The sequence below is a fragment of the Oncorhynchus keta genome, chromosome 17 (genome assembly GCF_023373465.1).
Source record: "Oncorhynchus keta strain PuntledgeMale-10-30-2019 chromosome 17, Oket_V2, whole genome shotgun sequence".
NCBI lineage: Eukaryota > Metazoa > Chordata > Actinopteri > Salmoniformes > Salmonidae > Oncorhynchus > Oncorhynchus keta.
In genome coordinates, this window is record NC_068437.1 from 61,589,025 (window position 1) to 61,613,738 (window position 24,714).

The window sequence follows — 24,714 nt, forward strand, 5'->3', positions numbered from 1 at the left end:
ATGGTAGATATACTGTAGCTGTCAGAATGGTAGATATACTGTAGCTGTCAGAACGGTAGATATACTGTAGCTGTCAGAATGGTAGATATACTGTAGCTGTCAGAACGGTAGATATACTGTAGCTGTCAGAATGGTAGATATACTGTAGCTGTCAGAACGGTAGATATACTGTAGCTGTCAGAACGGTAGATATACTGTAGCTGTCAGAATGGTAGATATACTGTAGCTGTCAGAACGGTAGATATACTGTAGCTGTCAGAATGGTAGATATACTGTAGCTGTCAGAACGGTAGATATACTGTAGCTGTCAGAACGGTAGATATACTGTAGCTGTCAGGTGAATGGTAGATATACTGTAGCTGTCAGGTGAATGGTAGATATACTGTAGCTGTCAGAATGGTAGATATACTGTAGCTGTCAGAACGGTAGATATACTGTAGCTGTCAGGTGAATGGTAGATATACTGTAGCTGTCAGGTGAATGGTAGATATACTGTAGCTGTCAGAATGGTAGATATACTGTAGCTGTCAGAACGGTAGATATACTGTAGCTGTCAGGTGAATGGTAGATATACTGTAGCTGTCAGGTGAATGGTAGATATACTGTAGCTGTCAGAATGGTAGATATACTGTAGCTGTCAGGTGAACGGTAGATATACTGTAGCTGTCAGAACGGTAGATATACTGTAGCTGTCAGGTGAATGGTAGATATACTGTAGCTGTCAGAACGGTAGATATACTGTAGCTGTCAGAACGGTAGATATACTGTAGCTGTCAGAACGGTAGATATACTGTAGCTGTCAGGTGAATGGTAGATATACTGTAGCTGTCAGAACGGTAGATATACTGTAGCTGTCAGAACGGTAGATATACTGTAGCTGTCAGAACGGTAGATATACTGTAGCTGTCAGGTGAATGGTAGATATACTGTAGCTGTCAGGTGAATGGTAGATATACTGTAGCTGTCAGAATGGTAGATATACTGTAGCTGTCAGAACGGTAGATATACTGTAGCTGTCAGGTGAATGGTAGATATACTGTAGCTGTCAGGTGAATGGTAGATATACTGTAGCTGTCAGAATGGTAGATATACTGTAGCTGTCAGAACGGTAGATATACTGTAGCTGTCAGGTGAATGGTAGATATACTGTAGCTGTCAGAATGGTAGATATACTGTAGCTGTCAGAACGGTAGATATACTGTAGCTGTCAGGTGAATGGTAGATATACTGTAGCTGTCAGGTGAATGGTAGATATACTGTAGCTGTCAGAATGGTAGATATACTGTAGCTGTCAGAACGGTAGATATACTGTAGCTGTCAGGTGAATGGTAGATATACTGTAGCTGTCAGGTGAATGGTAGATATACTGTAGCTGTCAGAACGGTAGATATACTGTAGCTGTCAGGTGAATGGTAGATATACTGTAGCTGTCAGGTGAATGGTGAATGTGTGGAGCAGGCTGTGTTGGTTCAGGTAAATGTGTGGAGCAGGCCGTGTTGGTTCAGGTAAATGTGTGGAGCAGGCCGTGTTGGTTCAGGTGAATGTGTGGAGCAGGCTGTGTTGGTTCAGGTAAATGTGTGGAGCAGGCCGTGTTGGTTCAGGTGAATGTGTGGAGCAGGCCGTGTTGGTTCAGGTGAATGTGTGGAGCAGGCCGTGTTCGTTCAGGTGAATGTGTGGAGCAGGCCGTGTTGGTTCAGGTGAATGTGTGGAGCAGGCCGTGTTGGTTCAGGTGAATGTGTGGAGCAGGCCGTGTTGGTTCAGGTGAATGTGTGGAGCAGGCCGTGTTGGTTCAGGTGAATGTGTGGAGCAGGCCGTGTTCGTTCAGGTGAATGTGTGGAGCAGGCTGTGTTGGTTCAGGTGAATGTGTGGAGCAGGCCGTGTTCGTTCAGGTGAATGTGTGGAGCAGGCCGTGTTGGTTCAGGTGAATGTGTGGAGCAGGCCGTGTTGGTTCAGGTGAATGTGTGGAGCAGGCCGTGTTGGTTCAGGTGAATGTGTGGAGCAGGCCGTGTTGGTTCAGGTGAATGTGTGGAGCAGGCCGTGTTGGTTCAGGTGAATGTGTGGAGCAGGCCGTGTTGGTTCAGGTGAATGTGTGGAGCAGGCCGTGTTCGTTCAGGTGAATGTGTGGAGCAGGCTGTGTTGGTTCAGGTGAATGTGTGGAGCAGGCCGTGTTGGTTCAGGTGAATGTGTGGAGCAGGCCGTGTTGGTTCAGGTGAATGTGTGGAGCAGGCCGTGTTGGTTCAGGTGAATGTGTGGAACAGGCCGTGTTGGTTCAGGTGAACGTGTGGAACAGGCCGTGTGTACTCACCTCATGTGTAGAGTGATTTGTGACATGGAGGAGTTCCTGGTTCCTTGGAGTGATACTGAATAGCTGTTGACAAAACCGAAAATCATTATACATGTCATGGGGTCATGTATTCCACATAGTGTCATGTATTCCACATAGTGTCATGTATTCCACATAGTGTCATGTATTCCACATAGTGTCATGTATTCCACATAGGGTCATGTATTCCACATAGTGTCATGTAATAATATATAATAATATATGCCATTTAGCAGACGCTTTTATCCAAAGCGACTTACAGTTATGTGTGCATACATTCTACGTATGGGTGGTCCCGGGATCGAACCCACTACCCTGGCGTTACAAGCGCCATGCTCTACCAACTGAGCTACAGAAGGACCACATGTATTCCACATAGTGTCATGTATTCCACATAGGGTCATGTATTCCACATAGTGTCATGTATTCCACATAGGGTCATGCATTCCACATAGTGTAATGTATTCCACATAGTGTCATGTATTCCACACAGGGTCATGTATTCCAGTGTCATGTATTCCACATAGGGTCATGTATTCCACATAGGGTCATGTATTCCACAAAGTGTCATGTATTCCACATAGGGTCATGTATTCCACAAAGTGTCATGTATTCCACATAGTGTCATGTATTCCACATAGTGTCATGTATTCCACATAGTGTCATGTATTCCACATAGTGTCATGTATTCCACATAGTGTCATGTATTCCACATAGCGTCATGTATTCCACATAGCGTCATGTATTCCACATAGTGTCATGTATTCCACATAGTGTCATGTATTCCACATAGGGTCATGTATTCATGTATTCCACATAGGGTCATGTATTCCACATAGTGTCATGTATTCCACATAGTGTCATGTATTCCACATGGTGTCATGTATTCCACATAGTGTCATGTATTCCACATAGGGTAATGTATTCCACATAGTGTCATGTATTCCACATCGGGTCATGTATTCCACATCGGGTCATGTATTCCACATAGGGTCATGTATTCCACATAGTGTCATGTATTCCACATAGTGTCATGTATTCCACATAGGGTCATGTATTCCACATAGTGTCATGTATTCCACATAGTGTCATGTATTCCACATAGGGTCATGTATTCCACATAGGGTCATGTATTCCACATAGTGTCATTGTATTCCACATAGGGTCATGTATTCCACATAGGGTCATGTATTCCACATAGGGTCATGTATTCCAGATAGGGTCATGTATTCCACATAGTGTCATGTATTCCATAAAGTGTCATGTATTCCACATAGGGTCATGTATTCCATAAAGTGTCATGTATTCCACATAGGGTCATGTATTCCACAAAGTGTCATCTATTCCACATAGTGTCATGTATTCCACATTGTGTCATGTATTCCACAAAGTGTCATCTATTCCACATAGTGTCATGTATTCCACATTGTGTCATGTATTCCACATAGTGTAATGTATTCCACATAGGGTCATGTATTCCACATAGGGTCATGTATTCCACATAGGGTCATGTATTCCACATAGGGTCATGTATTCCGCACAGTTGGTAGAGCATGGCGCTTGTAACGCCAGGGTAGTGGGTTCGATTCCCGGACCACCCATACGTAGAATGTATGCACACTTGACTGTAAGTCGCTTGGATAAAAGCGTCTGCTAAATGGCATATATTATTATTATTATTATTATAAGTGTCATATATTCCACATAGGGTCATGTATTCCACATAGGGTCATGTATTCCACATAGGGTCATGTATTCCACATAGTGTCATGTATTCCACATAGGGTCATGTATTCCACATAGTGTCATGTATTCCACATAGTGTCATGTATTCCACATAGGGTCATGTATTCCACATAGGGTCATGTATTCCACATAGGGTCATGTATTCCACAAAGTGTCATGTATTCCACATAGTTTCATGTATTCCACATTGTGTCATGTATTCCACATAGGGTCATGTATTCCACATAGGGTCATGTATTCCACATAGGGTCATGTATTCCACAAAGTGTCATGTATTCCACATAGTGTCATGTATTCCACATAGGGTCATGTATTCCACAAAGTGTCATGTATTCCACAAAGTGTCATGTATTCCACAAAGTTTCATGTATTCCACAAAGTGTCATGTATTCCACATAGGGTCATGTATTCCACATAGGGTCATGTATTCCACATAGGGTCATGTATTCCACAAAGTGTCATGTATTCCACATAGGGTCATGTATTCCACAAAGTGTCATGTATTCCACAAAGTGTCATGTATTCCACATAGTTTCATGTATTCCACAAAGTGTCATGTATTCCACATAGTTTCATGTATTCCACAAAGTGTCATGTATTCCACATAGTTTCATGTATTCCACAAAGTGTCATGTATTCCACATAGTTTCATGTATTCCACATAGGGTCATGTATTCCACATAGGGTCATGTATTCCACATAGGGTCATGTATTCCACAAAGTGTCATGTATTCCACATAGTTTCATGTATTCCACATTGTGTCATGTATTCCACATAGGGTCATGTATTCCACATAGTGTCATGTATTCCACAGTGTCATGTATTCCAGTGTCATGTATTCCACATAGTGTCATGTATTCCACAAAGTGTCATGTATTCCACATAGTGTCATGTATTCCACATAGGGTCATGTATTCCACAAAGTGTCATGTATTCCACATAGTGTCATGTATTCCACATAGTGTCATGTATTCCACATAGTGTCATGTATTCCACATAGTGTCATGTATTCCACATAGTGTCATGTATTCCACATAGTGTAATGTATTCCACAAAGTGTCATGTATTCCACATAGTGTCATGTATTCCACATAGGGTCATGTATTCCACATAGGGTCATGTATTCCACAAAGTGTCATGTATTCCACATAGTGTCATGTATTCCACATAGGGTCATGTATTCCACAAAGTGTCATGTATTCCACATAGTTTCATGTATTCCACAAAGTGTCATGTATTCCACATAGTTTCATGTATTCCACAAAGTGTCATGTATTCCACATAGTTTCATGTATTCCACAAAGTGTCATGTATTCCACATAGTTTCATGTATTCCACATAGGGTCATGTATTCCACATAGGGTCATGTATTCCACATAGGGTCATGTATTCCACAAAGTGTCATGTATTCCACATAGTTTCATGTATTCCACATTGTGTCATGTATTCCACATAGGGTCATGTATTCCACATAGGGTCATGTATTCCACAAAGTGTCATGTATTCCACATAGTGTCATGTATTCCACATAGGGTCATGTATTCCACATAGTGTCATGTATTCCACATAGTGTCATGTATTCCACATAGGGTCATGTATTCCACAAAGTGTCATGTATTCCACATAGGGTCATGTATTCCACATAGGGTCATGTATTCCACAAAGTGTCATGTATTCCACATAGTTTCATGTATTCCACAAAGTGTCATGTATTCCACATAGTTTCATGTATTCCACAAAGTGTCATGTATTCCACATAGTGTCATGTATTCCACATAGGGTCATGTATTCCACATAGTTTCATGTATTCCACAAAGTGTCATGTATTCCACATAGTTTCATGTATTCCACAAAGTGTCATGTATTCCACATAGTGTCATGTATTCCACAAAGTGTCATGTATTCCACATAGGGTCATGTATTCCACATAGGGTCATGTATTCCACATAGTTTCATGTATTCCACAAAGTGTCATGTATTCCACATAGTTTCATGTATTCCACAAAGTGTCATGTATTCCACATAGTGTCATGTATTCCACAAAGTGTCATGTATTCCACATAGTGTCATGTATTCCACATAGGGTCATGTATTCCACATAGTGTCATGTATTCCACATAGTGTCATGTATTCCACATAGGGTCATGTATTCCACAAAGTGTCATGTATTCCACATAGGGTCATGTATTCCACATAGGGTCATGTATTCCACAAAGTGTCATGTATTCCACATAGTTTCATGTATTCCACAAAGTGTCATGTATTCCACATAGTTTCATGTATTCCACAAAGTGTCATGTATTCCACATAGTGTCATGTATTCCACATAGGGTCATGTATTCCACATAGTTTCATGTATTCCACAAAGTGTCATGTATTCCACATAGTTTCATGTATTCCACAAAGTGTCATGTATTCCACATAGTGTCATGTATTCCACAAAGTGTCATGTATTCCACATAGGGTCATGTATTCCACATAGGGTCATGTATTGAATTACAGTTGAACTACACTTTACCAATCTTAGGCAGGTAGACCCACAGCTGTGTAGAGAACCACACAGGTAGACCCACAGCTGTGTAGAGAACCACACAGGTAGACCCACAGCTGTGTAGAGAACCACACAGGTAGACCCACAGCTGTGTAGAGAACCACACAGGTAGACCCACAGCTGTGTAGAGAACCACACAGGCAGACCCACAGCTGTGTAGAGAACCACACAGGTAGACCCACAGCTGTGTAGAGAACCACACAGGTAGACCCACAGCTGTGTAGAGAACCACACAGGCAGACTCACAGCTGTGTAGAGAACCACACAGGCAGACCCACAGCTGTGTAGAGAACCACACAGGCAGACCCACAGCTGTGTAGAGAACCACACAGGCAGACTCACAGCTGTGTAGAGAACCACACAGGCAGACTCACAGCTGTGTAGAGAACCACAGAAGCAGACTTACAGCTGTGTAGAGAACCACACAGGCAGACCCACAGCTGTGTAGAGAACCACACAGGTAGACCCACAGCTGTGTAGAGAACCACACAGGTAGACCCCCAACTGTGTAGAGAACCACAGAAGCAGACCCACCTGCAGCTGTCAGGATGGGGACAGTTGTGTGATGAAATGTGTTGGTTTGTCTCCAGGATGTGCAGATCTATAAGGGAAGGGGACAATCTTCCTCCTGTTTCCTCCTCCGTGCTGATGTGTGTGTTGTCCCTGCGTTGTCTCTGAGGCAGGGGCAGTGTCTGCTGGTCTTCAGGCCCACCCGGTCCAGGCAGCCGGTTGTTGACCCCCCCCACTCCCCCTACACCCCCCAGGTCCTGTGCAGGGGCAGGTTTCTTAGCCTTTGACAGGTAGATGGGGGCGGAGGTGTGGCTGAGACGGTTCCGGTACCGTCCGTCCTTGTCCATAGGCCTGGACTTGGCCTTCTTGTTGATGCTGCGCAGTGTAGGGACTGGACTACTCACTTCTACAAGAGAGAGGATGGAGAAAGGTACCATTAATGGAGACAGGTACCATTAACATAGACAGGTACCATTAATGGAGACAGGTACCATTAATGGAGACAGGTACCATTAATGGAGACAGGTACCATTAACATAGACAGGTACCATTAATGGAGACAGGTACCATTAACATAGACAGGTACCATTAATGGAGACAGGTACCATTAATGGAGACAGGTACCATTAACATAGACAGGTACCATTAACATAGACAGGTACCATTAATGGAGACAGGTACCATTAACATAGACAGGTACCATTAATGGAGACAGGTACCATTAATGGAGACAGGTACCATTAACATAGACAGGTGCCATTAATGGAGACAGGTACCATTAACATAGACAGGTACCATTAACATAGACAGGTACCATTAACATAGACAGGTACCATTAATGGAGACAGGTACCATTAATGGAGACAGGTACCATTAATGGAGACAGGTACCATTAATGGAGACAGGTACCATTTAATGGAGACAGGTACCATTTAATGGAGACAGGTACCATTAATGGAGACAGGTACCATTAACATAGACAGGTACCATTAATGGAGACAGGTACCATTAACATAGACAGGTACCATTTAATGGAGACAGGTACCATTAACATAGACAGGTACCATTAACATAGACAGGTACCATTAATGGAGACAGGTACCATTAACATAGACAGGTACCATTAATGGAGACAGGTACCATTAACATAGACAGGTACCATTAACATAGACAGGTACCATTAACGGAGACAGGTACCACTTAATGGAGACAGGTACCATTAATGGAGACAGGTACCATTAATGGAGACAGGTACCATTAATGGAGACAGGTACCATTAATGGAGACAGGTACCATTAATGGAGACAGGTACCATTAACATAGACAGGTACCATTAACATAGACAGGTACCATTAATGGAGACAGGTACCATTAACGGAGACAGGTACCATTAACATAGACAGGTACCATTAACATAGACAGGTACCATTAATGGAGACTGGTACCATTTAATGGAGACAGGTACCATTAATGGAGACAGGTACCATTAATGGAGACAGGTACCATTTAATGGAGACAGGTACCATTAACATAGACAGGTACCATTAACATAGACAGGTACCATTAATGGAGACAGGTACCATTAATGGAGACAGGTACCATTAATGGAGACAGGTACCATTAATGGAGACAGGTACCATTTAATGGAGACAGGTACCATTTAATGGAGACAGGTACCATTTCATGGAGACAGGTACCATTTAATGGAGACAGGTACCATTAATGGAGACAGGTACCATTAATGGAGACAGGTACCACTTAATGGAGACAGGTACCATTAACATAGACAGGTACCATTAATGGAGACAGGTACCACTTAATGGAGACAGGTACCATTAATGGAGACAGGTACCATTAATGGAGACAGGTACCATTAATGGAGACAGGTACCACTTAATGGAGACAGGTACCACTTAATGGAGACAGGTACCATTAATGGAGACAGGTACCATTAACATAGACAGGTACCATTAACATAGACAGGTACCATTAACATAGACAGGTACCATTAATGGAGACAGGTACCACTTAATGGAGACAGGTACCATTAATGGAGACAGGTACCATTAATGGAGACAGGTACCACTTAATGGAGACAGGTACCATTTAATGGAGACAGGTACCATTTCATGGAGACAGGTACCATTTCATGGAGACAGGTACCATTAATGGAGACAGGTACCATTAATGGAGACAGGTACCACTTAATGGAGACAGGTACCATTTAATGGAGACGGGTACCACTTAATGGAGACAGGTACCATTTAATGGAGACAGGTACCATTTCATGGAGACAGGTACCATTTAATGGAGACAGGTACCATTTAATGGAGACAGGTACCATTTCATGGAGACAGGTACCATTTAATGGAGACAGGTACCATTTAATGGAGACAGGTACCATTTAATGGAGACAGGTACCATTAATGGAGACAGGTACCATTAACATAGACAGGTACCATTTAATGGAGACAGGTACCATTAATGGAGACAGGTACCATTAATGGAGACAGGTACCATTTAATGGAGACTGGTACCATTAATGGAGACAGGTACCATTAACATAGACAGGTACAATTTAATGGAGACAGGTACCATTAATGGAGACAGGTACCACTTAATGGAGACAGGTACCATTAATGGAGACAGGTACCATTAATGGAGACAGGTACCATTAATGGAGACAGGTACCACTTAATGGAGACAGGTACCACTTAATGGAGACAGGTACCATTAATGGAGACAGGTACCATTAATGGAGACAGGTACCATTAATGGAGACAGGTACCATTTAATGGAGACAGGTACCATTTAATGGAGACAGGTACCATTAATGGAGACAGGTACCATTAACATAGACAGGTACCATTAACATAGACAGGTACCATTAATGGAGACTGGTACCATTAATGGAGACAGGTACCATTTAATGGAGACAGGTACCATTAATGGAGACAGGTACCATTAACATAGACAGGTACCATTAACATAGACAGGTACCATTAATGGAGACAGGTACCATTAATGGAGACAGGTACCATTAATGGAGACAGGTACCATTAACATAGACAGGTACCATTTAATGGAGACAGGTACCATTTAATGGAGACAGGTACCATTTAATGGAGACAGGTACCATTACATGGAGACAGGTACCATTAATGGAGACAGGTACCATTAATGGAGACAGGTACCATTAATGGAGACAGGTACCATTAATGGAGACAGGTACCATTAATGGAGACAGGTACCATTAATGGAGACAGCTACCATTAATGGAGACAGGTACCACTTAATGGAGACAGGTACCACTTAATGGAGACAGGTACCATTAATGGAGACAGGTACCATTTAATGGAGACAGGTACCATTAATGGAGACAGGTACCATTAACATAGACAGGTACCATTAACATAGACAGGTACCATTAATGGAGACTGGTACCATTAATGGAGACTGGTACCATTTAATGGAGACTGGTACCATTAACATAGACAGGTACCATTTAATGGAGACTGGTACCATTTAATGGAGACAGGTACCATTTAATGGAGACAGGTACCATTAATGGAGACAGGTACCATTAACATAGACAGGTACCATTAACATAGACAGGTACCATTAATGGAGACAGGTACCATTAATGGAGACTGGTACCATTTAATGGAGACTGGTACCATTAACATAGACAGGTACCATTAACATAGACAGGTACCATTAATGGAGACAGGTACCATTAATGGAGACTGGTACCATTTAATGGAGACAGGTACCATTTAATGGAGACAGGTACCATTTAATGGAGACAGGTACCATTAATGGAGACAGGTACCATTAATGGAGATAGGTACCATTAACATAGACAGGTACCATTAATGGAGACAGGTACCATTTAATGGAGACAGGTACCATTAACATAGACAGATACCATTAATGGAGACTGGTACCATTTAATGGAGACAGGTACCATTAACATAGACAGGTACCATTTAATGGAGACAGGTACCATTAATGGAGACAGGTACCATTAATGGAGACAGGTACCATTAATGGAGACAGGTACCATTTAATGGAGACAGGTACCATTAACATAGACAGGTACCATTAATGGAGACTGGTACCATTTAATGGAGACAGGTACCATTAACATAGACAGGTACCATTTAATGGAGACAGGTACCATTAATGGAGACAGGTACCATTAATGGAGACAGGTACCATTTAATGGAGACAGGTACCATTAACATAGACAGGTACCATTAACATAGACAGGTACCATTAACATAGACAGGTACCACTTAATGGAGACAGGTACCATTAACATAGACAGGTACCATTTAATGGAGACAGGTACCATTAACATAGACAGGTACCATTAACATAGACAGGTACCATTAACATAGACAGGTACCATTTAATGAAGACAGATACCATTAATGGAGACAGGTACCATTAACATAGACAGGTACCACTTAATGGAGACAGGTACAATTAACATAGACAGGTACCATTAACATAGACAGGTACCATTAACATAGACAGGTACCATTAATGGAGACAGGTACCATTAACATAGACAGGTACCATTTAATGAAGGCAGGTACCATTAATGGAGACAGGTACCATTTAATGGAGACAGGTACCATTAATGGAGAAAGGTACCATTAACATAGACAGGTACAATTTAATGGAGACAGGTACCATTAATGGAGACAGGTACCATTTAATGGAGACAGGTACCATTAACATAGACAGGTACCACTTAATGGAGACAGGTACCATTAACATAGACAGGTACCATTTAATGGAGACAGGTACCATTAACATAGACAGGTACCACTTAATGGAGACAGGTACCATTAATGGAGACAGGTACCATTAATGGAGACAGGTACCATTAACATAGACAGGTACCATTAATGGAGACAGGTACCATTAATGGAGACAGGTACCATTAACATAGACAGGTACCATTAATGGAGACAGGTACCATTTAATGGAGACAGGTACCATTAATGGAGACAGGTACCATTAACATAGACAGGTACCATTAATGGAGACAGGTACCATTAACATAGACAGGTACCATTAATGGAGACAGGTACCATTTAATGGAGACAGGTACCATTAATGGAGACAGGTACCATTAACATAGACAGGTACCATTAACATAGACAGGTACCATTAATGGAGACAGGTACCATTAATGGAGACTGGTACCATTTAATGGAGACTGGTACCATTAACATAGACAGGTACCATTTAATGGAGACAGGTACCATTAACATAGACAGGTACCATTTAATGGAGACAGGTACCATTAACATAGACAGGTACCATTTAATGGAGACAGGTACCATTAACATAGACAGGTACCATTTAATGGAGACAGGTACCATTTAATGGAGACAGGTACCATTTAATGGAGACAGGTACCACTTAATGGAGACAGGTACCATTAACATAGACAGGTACCATTTAATGGAGACAGGTACCATTTAATGGAGACAGGTACCATTTAATGGAGACAGGTACCATTAACATAGACAGGTACCACTTAATGGAGACAGGTACCATTAACATAGACAGGTACCATTTAATGGAGACTGGTACCATTAACATAGACAGGTACCATTTAATGGAGACTGGTACCATTAACATAGACAGGTACCATTTAATGGAGACAGGTACCATTTAATGGAGACAGGTACCATTTAATGGAGACAGGTACCATTAATGGAGACAGGTACCATTAATGGAGACAGGTACCATTAATGGAGACAGGTACCATTAATGGAGACAGGTACCATTAATGGAGACAGGTACCATTAACATAGACAGGTACCATTAATGGAGACAGGTACCACTTAATGGAGACAGGTACCATTAATGGAGACAGGTACCATTAACATAGACAGGTACCATTAACATAGACAGGTACCATTAATGGAGACAGGTACCATTAATGGAGACAGGTACCATTAATGGAGACAGGTACCATTTAATGGAGACAGGTACCATTAACATAGACAGGTACCATTAATGGAGACAGGTACCATTAATGGAGACAGGTACCATTTAATGGAGACAGGTACCATTAATGGAGACAGGTACCATTAATGGAGACAGGTACCATTAACATAGACAGGTACCATTTAATGGAGACAGGTACCACTTAATGGAGACAGGTACCATTAATGGAGACAGGTACCATTAACATAGACAGGTACCATTAATGGAGACAGGTACCATTAACATAGACAGGTACCATTAATGGAGACAGGTACCATTAATGGAGACAGGTACCATTAATGGAGACAGGTACCATTAATGGAGACAGGTACCATTTAATGGAGACAGGTACCATTAATGGAGACAGGTACCATTTAATGGAGACAGGTACCATTAACATAGACAGGTACCATTAACATAGACTGGTACCATTAACATAGACAGGTACCATTAACATAGACAGGTACCATTAACGTAGACAGGTACCATTAATGGAGACAGGTACCATTAACGGAGACAGGTACCATTAACATAGACAGGTACCATTAACATAGACTGGTACCATTAACATAGACAGGTACCATTAACATAGACAGGTACCATTAACATAGACAGGTACCATTAACATAGACAGGTACCATTAATGGAGACAGGTACCATTAACATAGACAGATACCATTAATGGAGACTGGTACCATTTAATGGAGACAGGTACCATTAATGGAGACTGGTACCATTTAATGGAGACAGGTACCATTAATGGAGACAGGTACCATTAACATAGACAGGTACCATTAACATAGACAGGTACCATTAACATAGACAGGTACCATTAATGGAGACGGGTACCATTAATGGAGACAGGTACCACTTAATGGAGACAGGTACCATTAATGGAGACAGGTACCATTAATGGAGACAGGTACCATTAATGGAGACAGGTACCATTAACGGAGACAGGTACCATTAATGGAGACAGGTACCATTAACATAGACAGGTACCATTAACATAGACAGGTACCATTAACATAGACAGGTACCATTAATGGAGACAGGTACCATTAACATAGACAGGTACCATTAATGGAGACAGGTACCATTAATGGAGACAGGTACCATTAACATAGACAGGTACCATTAACATAGACAGGTACCATTAACATAGACAGGTACCATTAATGGAGACAGGTACCATTAATGGAGACAGGTACCATTAACATAGACAGGTACCATTAACATAGACAGGTACCATTAACATAGACAGGTACCATTAATGGAGACAGGTACCATTAACATAGACAGGTACCATTAATGGAGACAGGTACCATTAACATAGACAGGTACCATTAATGGAGACAGGTACCATTAATGGAGACAGGTACCATTAATGGAGACAGGTACCATTAATGGAGACAGGTACCATTAATGGAGACAGGTACCATTAACATAGACAGGTACCATTAATGGAGACAGGTACCACTTAATGGAGACAGGTACCATTAATGGAGACAGGTACCATTAATGGAGACAGGTACCATTAATGGAGACAGGTACCATTAACATAGACAGGTACCATTAATGGAGACAGGTACCACTTAATGGAGACAGGTACCATTAATGGAGACAGGTACCATTAATGGAGACAGGTACCATTAATGGAGACAGGTACCACTTAATGGAGACAGGTACCACTTAACGGAGACAGGTACCATTAACATAGACAGGTACCATTAACATAGACTGGTACCATTAACATAGACAGGTACCATTAACATAGACAGGTACCATTAACATAGACAGGTACCATTAATGGAGACAGGTACCATTAACATAGACGGGTACCATTAATGGAGACAGGTACCATTAACATAGACTTGTACCATTAACATAGACAGGTACCATTAACATAGACAGGTACCATTAACATAGACAGGTACCATTAACATAGACAGGTACCATTAACATAGACAGGTACCATTAACATAGACAGGTACCATTAATGGAGACTGGTACCATTTAATGGAGACAGGTACCATTAACATAGACAGGTACCATTAATGGAGACTGGTACCATTTAATGGAGACTGGTACCATTAATGGAGACAGGTACCATTAACATAGACAGGTACCATTAACATAGACAGGTACCATTAACATAGACAGGTACCATTAATGGAGACGGGTACCATTAATGGAGACAGGTACCATTAACATAGACAGGTACCATTAACATAGACAGGTACCATTAACATAGACAGGTACCGTTAACATAGACAGGTACCATTAACATAGACAGGTACCATTAATGGAGACGGGTACCATTAATGGAGACAGGTACCACTTAATGGAGACAGGTACCATTAATGTAGACAGGTACCATTAACATAGACAGGTACCATTAATGGAGACAGGTACCATTAATGGAGACAGGTACCATTAATGGAGACAGGTACCATTAACATAGACAGGTACCATTAACATAGACAGGTACCATTAACATAGACAGGTACCATTAATGGAGACAGGTACCATTAACATAGACAGGTACCATTAACATAGACAGGTACCATTAATGGAGACAGGTACCATTAACATAGACAGGTACCATTAACATAGACAGGTACCATTAACATAGACAGGTACCATTAATGGAGACAGGTACCATTAATGGAGACAGGTACCATTAACATAGACAGGTACCATTAACATAGACAGGTACCATTAACATAGACAGGTACCATTAATGGAGACAGGTACCATTAACATAGACAGGTACCATTAATGGAGACAGGTACCATTAATGGAGACAGGTACCATTAACATAGACAGGTACCATTAACATAGACAGGTACCATTAACATAGACAGGTACCATTAACATAGACAGGTACCATTAACATAGACAGGTACCATTAACATAGACAGGTACCATTAATGGAGACAGGTACCATTAACATAGACAGGTACCATTAACATAGACAGGTACCATTAACATAGACAGGTACCATTAACATAGACAGGTACCATTAATGGAGACAGGTACCATTAATGGAGACAGGTACCATTTAAGGGAGACAGGTACCATTTAATGGAGACAGGTACCATTAACATAGACAGGTACCATTAATGGAGACAGGTACCATTAATGGAGACAGGTACCATTAACATAGACAGGTACCATTAATGGAGACAGGTACCATTTAATGGAGACAGGTACCATTAACATAGACAGGTACCATTAATGGAGACAGGTACCATTAACATAGACAGGTACCATTAACATAGACAGGTACCATTAATGGAGACAGGTACCATTAACATAGACAGGTACCATTAATGGAGACAGGTACCATTAATGGAGACAGGTACCATTAATGGAGACAGGTACCACTTAATGGAGACAGGTACCATTAATGGAGACAGGTACCATTAATGGAGACAGGTACCATTTAAGGGAGACAGGTACCATTAATGGAGACAGGTACCATTTAATGGAGACAGGTACCATTAATGGAGACAGGTACCATTTAATGGAGACAGGTACCATTAATGGAGACAGGTACCATTAACATAGACAGGTACCATTAACATAGACAGGTGCCATTAATGGAGACAGGTACCATTAATGGAGACAGGTACCATTAACATAGACAGGTACCATTTAAGGAGACAGGTACCATTTAATAGAGACAGGTACCATTAACATAGACAGGTACCATTAACATAGACAGGTACCATTAACATAGACAGGTACCATTAACATAGACAGGTACCATTAATGGAGACAGGTACCATTAATAGAGACAGGTACCATTAATGGAGACAGGTACCATTTAAGGGAGACAGGTACCATTTAATGGAGACAGGTACCATTAACATAGACAGGTACCATTAACATAGACAGGTGCCATTAATGGAGACAGGTACCATTAATGGAGACAGGTACCATTAACATAGACAGGTACCATTTAAGGGAGACAGGTACCATTTAATGGAGACAGGTACCATTAACATAGACAGGTACCATTAACATAGACAGGTACCATTAACATAGACAGGTACCATTAACATAGACAGGTACCATTAATGGAGACAGGTACCATTAATGGAGACAGGTACCATTAATGGAGACAGGTACCATTTAAGGGAGACAGGTACCATTTAATGGAGACAGGTACCATTAACATAGACAGGTACCATTAACATAGACAGGTACCATTAATGGAGACAGGTACCATTAACATAGACAGGTACCATTAATGGAGACAGGTACCATTAATGGAGACAGGTACCATTAACATAGACAGGTACCATTAATGGAGACAGGTACCATTAATGGAGACAGGTACCATTAACATAGACAGGTACCATTTAAGGGAGACAGGTACCATTTAATGGAGACAGGTACCATTAACATAGACAGGTACCATTAACATAGACAGGTTCCATTAATGGAGACAGGTACCATTAATGGAGACAGGTACCATTAACATAGACAGGTGCCATTAATGGAGACAGGTACCATTAATGCTTATAGCAACAAACACAAGTTGATATATTTGCTGTGTCACAGTAATGTTATGAAGTGAAGATACAGTGAAGTATTTCATCTGGTATGGTAATGAATGAATGGTTATGAAGTGAAGACACAGTGAAGTATTTCATCTGGTATGGTAATGAATGAATGGTTATGAAGTGAAGATACAGTGAAGTATTTCATCTGGTATGGTAATGAATGAATGTGTTATGAAGTGAAGACACAGTGAAGTATTTCATCTGGTATGGTAATGAATGAATGGTTATGAATGTGTTATGAAGTGAAGACACAGTGAAGTATTTCATCTGGTATGGTAATGAATGAATGGTTATGAATGTGTTATGAAGTGAAGACACAGTGAAGTATTTCATCTGGTATGGTAATGAATGAATGGTTATGAAGTGAAGATACAGTGAAGTATTTCATCTGGTATGGTAATGAATGAATGGTTATGAAGTGAAGATACAGTGAAGTATTTCATCTGGTATGGTAATGAATGAATGGTTATGAAGTGAAGACACAGTGAAGTATTTCATCTGGTATGGTAATGAATGAATGGTTATGAAGTGAAGATACAGTGAAGTATTTCATCTGGTATGGTAATGAATGAATGGTTATGAAGTGAAGACACAGTGAAGTATTTCATCTGGTATGGTAATGAATGAATGGTTATGAATGTGTTATGAAGTGAAGACACAGTGAAGTATTTCATCTGGTATGGTAATGAATGAATGGTTATGAAGTGAAGACACAGTGAAGTATTTAATCTGGTATGGTAATGAATGAATGGTTATGAAGTGAAGATACAGTGAAGTATTTAATCTGGTATGGTAATGAATGAATGGTTATGAAGTGAAGACACAGTGAAATATTTCATCTGGTATGGTAATGAATGAATGGTTATGAAGTGAAGATACAGTGAAGTATTTAATCTGGTATGGTAATGAATGAATGGTTATGAAGTGAAGATACAGTGAAGTATTTCATCTGGTATGGTAATGAATGAATGGTTATGAAGTGAAGATACAGTGAAGTATTTCATCTGGTATGGTAATGAATGAATGGTTATGAAGTGAAGACACAGTGAAGTATTTCATCTGGTATGGTAATGAATGAATGGTTATGAATGTGTTATGAAGTGAAGACACAGTGAAGTATTTCATCTGGTATGGTAATGAATGAATGGTTATGAAGTGAAGACACAGTGAAGTATTTCATCTGGTATGGTAATGAATGAATGTGTTATGAAGTGAAGATACAGTGAAGTATTTCATCTGGTATGGTAATGAATGAATGGTTATGAAGTGAAGATACAGTGAAGTATTTAATCTGGTATGGTAATGAATGAATGTGTTATGAAGTGAAGATACAGTGAAGTATTTCATCTGGTATGGTAATGAATGAATGGTTATGAAGTGAAGATACAGTGAAGTATTTCATCTGGTATGGTAATGAATGAATGGTTATGAAGTGAAGACACAGTGAAGTATTTCATCTGGTATGGTAATGAATGAATGGTTATGAAGTGAAGATACAGTGAAGTATTTCATCTGGTATGGTAATGAATGAATGGTTATGAAGTGAAGACACAGTGAAGTATTTAATCTGGTATGGTAATGAATGAATGGTTATGAAGTGAAGACACAGTGAAGTATTTCATCTGGTATGGTAATGAATGAATGGTTATGAAGTGAAGATACAGTGAAGTATTTCATCTGGTATGGTAATGAATGAATGGTTATGAAGTGAAGACACAGTGAAATATTTCATCTGGTATGGTAATGAATGAATGGTTATGAAGTGAAGATACAGTGAAGTATTTAATCTGGTATGGTAATGAATGAATGGTTATGAAGTGAAGATACAGTGAAGTATTTAATCTGGTATGGTAAGACAGGCGGGTCAATGTTTTCTTACCCAGTGTTGACTGGTTGTTGCTTGGCGACAGAGTAGTTGCTGATTGGTTGTTTGTGGCAGTTGTAGGTGGACAGCAAGCTGCAGGATTGGCCAGTGAAGGAGAGGGTGGGACTGTATCTACACAGAATAGATAGGTTCATCACATATGATTCATGATGATGTCCTGTAGGATCAGTTTGGTTTCTAATGTCTTTATGAGAATCCTAAAACAATATCATCTATACATCGTGTTTAGATCGTAAAGTATGTTACAAATACATGGTGCCCATCTTTAGTCAGTCCAATAACTAACAATTGTAAATAAGCCTCAGAGATAGCTAGTCCTTTCTACCACTAAATACTGCCCATCTAGCAATCCAAAGAGGGATGTATATGTCTGTGTCTCTGACCTTGACGCGTGGAGATGGTGGATCGAGGAGCAGAGGCCATCCTAGATGATCCCTCTGCAGACCTGGACCAGAGGGGTATGAAAATATACTGTGAGAGGAGAAGGGAGAGGGAATGGAATAGAATAGAAGGGAATAGAATAGAATAGAATGGAATGGAATGGAATAGAATAGAATGGAATAGAAGGGAATAGGATAGAACAGAATGGAATAGAAGGGAATAGAATATAATATAATGGAATAGAATACAATGGAATGGAATAGAAGAGAGATGGAATGGAATAGAATAGAATGGAATAGAATAGAATGTAATGGAATATAATAGAATTTAATGGAATAGAAGAGAGATGGAATGGAATAGAATAGAATGGAATGGAATTGAATAGAATGGAATGGAATAGAATAGAATGGAATAGAAGGGAAGAGAATAGAATAGAATGGAATAGAAGGGAATAGAATAGAATGTAATGGAATAGAATAGAATGGAATGGAATAGAAGAGAGATGGAATGGAATAGAATAGAATGGAATAGAATAGAATAGAATGTAATGGAATATAATAGAATTTAATGGAATAGAAGAGAGATGGAATGGAATAGAATATAATGGAATGGAATTGAATAGAATGGAATAGAAGGGAAGAGAATAGAATAGAAAGGAATAGAAGGGAATAGAATAGAATGGAATGGAATAGAAGAGAGATGGAATGGAATATAATAGAATGGAAAATAATGGAATGGAAGGAAATGGAATAAAATAGAAGGGAATGGAATAAAATAGAAGGGCATGGAATATAAGGGAATGGAATAGAATAAAATGGAATAGAATAAAATGGAATAGAATAAAATGGAATAGAAGGGAATATAATGCAATAAAATGGAATAGAAGGGAATGGAATAAAATGGAATAGAAGGGAATGGAATAGAAGGGAATAGAATATAATAAAATGGAATAGAATGGAATAGAAGGGAATAGGGAATAGAATAGAAGAGAGATGGAAGGGAATGGAATAGAAGGGAATGGAATAGAATGGAATAGAAGGGAATGGAATAGAATGGAAGGGAATGGAATAGAAGGGAATGGAATAGAATGGAAGGGGAGGGAATGGAATAGAATGGAATAGAAGGGAAGGGAATGGGATAGAATGGAATAGAAGGGAATGGAATAGAAGGGAATGGAATAGAATGGAAGGGAATGGAATAGAAGGAATGGAAGGGAATGGAATAGAATGGAATAGAAGGGAATGGAATAGAATGGGATGGAAGGGGAATGGAATAGAATGGAAGGGAATGGAATAGAATGGAATAGAAGGGAATGGAATAGAATGGAAGGGGAGGGAATGGAATAGAATGGAATAGAAGGGAAGGGAAGGGAATGGAGTAGAATGGAATAGAAGGGAATGGAATAGAAGGGAATGGAATAGAATGGAAGGGAATGGAATAGAAGGAATGGAAAGGAATGGAATAGAATGGAATGGAATAGAATGGAATGGAATAGAAGGGAATAGAATAGAATAAAATGGAATAGAATGGAAGGGAAGGGAATGGAATAGAATGGAATAGAATGGAAGGGAATGGAATAGAAGGGAATGGAAGGGAATGGAATAGAATGGAATGGAATAGAATGGAATAGAATGGACGGGAATGGAATGGAAGGGGATGGAATAGAATGGAAGGGAAGGGAATGGAATAGAATGGAAGGGAATGGAATAGAAGGGAATGGAAGGGAATGGAATAGAATGGAATGGAATATAATGGAATAGAAGGGAATGGAATAGAATGGAAGGGAAGGGAATGGAATAGAATGGAATAGAAGGGAATGGAATGGAATGGAATAGAATGGAATGGAATGGAATAGAAGGGAAGGGAATGGAATAGAATGGAATAGAAGGGAAGAGAATAGAATAGAATGGAATGGAATAGAAGAGAGATGAAATGGAATATAATAGAATGGAACGGATTGGAATAGAAAATAATGGAAAATAATGGAATGGAATAGAGGGAAATGGAATAAAATAGAAGGGAATAGAATAGAAGAGAGATGGAATGGAATGGAATAGAATGGAATGTAAAAGCAGGGAATGGAATAAAATTGAAGGAATGGAATATAAGGAATGGAATAGAATAAATGGAATAGAATAAAATGGAATAGAATAAAATGGAATAGAATAAAATGGAATAGAAGGAATGGAATAGAAGGAATGGAATAGAATAAAATGGAATAGAATAAAATGGAATAGAATAAAATGGAATAGAATGGAATAGAAGGAATGGAATAGAATAAAATGGAATAGAATGGAATATAAGGGAATGGAATAGAATAAATGGAATAGAATAAAATGGAATAGAAGGAATGGAATAGAAGGAATGGAATAGAATAAAATGGAATAGAATAAAATGGAATAGAATAAAATGGAATAGAATGGAATAGAAGGAATGGAATAGAATAAAATGGAATAGAATGGAATAGAAGGAATGGAATAGAAGGAATAGAATAGAAGAGAGATGGAAGGAATGGAATAGAATGGATTGGAAGGGAATAGAATAGAATAGAATGGAATAGAAGGATTGGAATGGAAGGAATGGAATAGAATGGAAGGGAATGGAATGGAAGGGAATGGAATAGAATGGAAGGGAATGGAATAGAAGGGAATAGAATAGAAGAGAGATGGAAGGGAATGGAATAGAATGGAATGGAAGGGGAATAGAATAGAATAGAGATGGAAGGGAATGGAATAGAATGGAATAGAAGGGAATGGAATAGAATGGAAGGGAATGGAATAGAAGGAATGGAATGGAAGGGAATGGAATAGAATGGAAGGGAATGGAATAGAATGGAAGGGAATGGAATGGAAGGGAAGGGGATGGAATAGAATGGAAGGGAAGGGAATAGAATGGAATAGAATGGAATAGAAGGGAATGGAATGGAAGGGAATGGAATAGAAGGGAATGGAATAGAATGGAATGGAATAGAATGGAAGGGAATGGAATAGAAGGGAATGGAAGGGAATGGAATAGAAGGGAAGGGAATGGAATAGAATAGAATGGAATGGAATAGAATAGAATGGAATAGAAGGGAATAGGATAGAACAGAATGGAATAGAAGGGAATAGAATATAATATAATGTAATGGAATAGAATAGAATGGAATGGAATAGAATAGAATAGAATGTAATGGAATATAATAGAATTTAATGGAATAGAAGAGAGATGGAATGGAATAGAATAGAATGGAATGGAATTGAATAGAATGGAATAGAATAGAATGGAATAGAAGGGAAGAGAATAGAATAGAATGGAATAGAAGGGAATAGAATAGAATGTAATGGAATAGAATAGAATGGAATGGAATAGAAGAGAGATGGAATGGAATAGAATAGAATGGAATAGAATAGAATAGAATGTAATGGAATATAATAGAATTTAATGGAATAGAAGAGAGATGGAATGGAATAGAATATAATGGAATGGAATTGAATAGAATGGAATAGAAGGGAAGAGAATAGAATAGAAAGGAATAGAAGGGAATAGAATAGAATGGAATGGAATAGAAGAGAGATGGAATGGAATATAATAGAATGGAAAATAATGGAATGGAAGGAAATGGAATAAAATAGAAGGGAATGGAATAAAATAGAAGGGCATGGAATATAAGGGAATGGAATAGAATAAAATGGAATAGAATAAAATGCAATAGAATAAAATGGAATAGAAGGGAATGGAATAGAAGGGAATAGAATAGTGGTGTGGGGGCTGTGCTTTGGCAAAGTGGGTGGGGTTATATCCTTCCTGTTTGGCCCTGTCCGGGGTGTCCTCGGATGGGGCCACAGTGTCTCCTGACCCCTCCTGTCTCAGCCTCCAGTATTTATGCTGCAGTAGTTTATGTGTCGGGGGCTAGGGTCAGTTTGTTATATCTGGAGTACTTCTCCTGTCCTATTCGGTGTCCTGTGTGAATCTAAGTGTGCGTTCTCTAATTCTCTCCTTCTCTCTTTCTTTCTCTCTCTCGGAGGACCTGAGCCCTAGGACCATGCCCCAGGACTACCTGACATGATGACTCCTTGCTGTCCCCAGTCCACCTGGCCATGCTGCTGCTCCAGTTTCAACTGGCCTGGGCCCTAGGACCATGTCCCAGGACTACCTGACATGAGGACTCCTTGCTGTCCCCAGTCCACCTGGCCATGCTCCTGCTCCAGTTTCAACTGTTCTGCCTTACTATTATTCAACCATGCTGGGTCATTTATGAACATTTGAACATCTTGGCCACGTTCTGTTATAATCTCCACCCGGCACAGCCAAAAGAGGACTGGCCACCCCACATATGCTCTCTCTAATTCTCTCTTTCTTTCTCTCTCTCTCGGAGGACCTGAGCCCTAGGACAGTGCCCCAGGACTACCTGACATGATGGCTCCTTGCTGTCCCCATTCCACCTGACTGCTGCTGCTCCAGTTTCAACTGTTCTGCCTTATTATTATTCGACCATGCTGGTCATTTATGAACATTTGAACATCTTGGTCATGTTCTGTTATAATCTCTACCCGGCACAGCCAGAAGAGGACTGGCCACCCCACATAGCCCGGTTCCTCTCTAGGTTTCTTCCTAGGTTTTGGCCTTTCTAGGGAGTTTTTCCTAGCCACCGTGCTTTTACACCTGCATTGTTTGCTGTTTGGGGTTTTAGGCTGGGTTTCTGTACAGCACTTTGAGATATCAGCTGATGTACGAAGGGCTATATAAATA

The 24,714-nt window shown here is 40.0% G+C and overlaps 1 protein-coding gene across 6 annotated transcripts in view; it reads right to left on the bottom strand.

Moving 5' to 3' along the window:
• Positions 1-24,714, bottom strand: part of myrf (myelin regulatory factor) — a 138,775-nt gene that overhangs the window by 8,976 nt on the left and 105,085 nt on the right. For all 6 annotated transcript variants that reach the window (XM_052466956.1, XM_052466958.1, XM_052466957.1 and 3 more), the window contains exons 18-21: positions 19,986-20,047; positions 19,597-19,713; positions 7,156-7,537; positions 2,306-2,368 (exon numbers count right to left, since the gene is read on the bottom strand). In XM_052466956.1, coding sequence (XP_052322916.1) covers positions 2,306-2,368; positions 7,156-7,537; positions 19,597-19,713; positions 19,986-20,047 — 624 coding nt within the window. The remainder of the gene's footprint in view (positions 1-2,305; positions 2,369-7,155; positions 7,538-19,596; positions 19,714-19,985; positions 20,048-24,714) is intronic.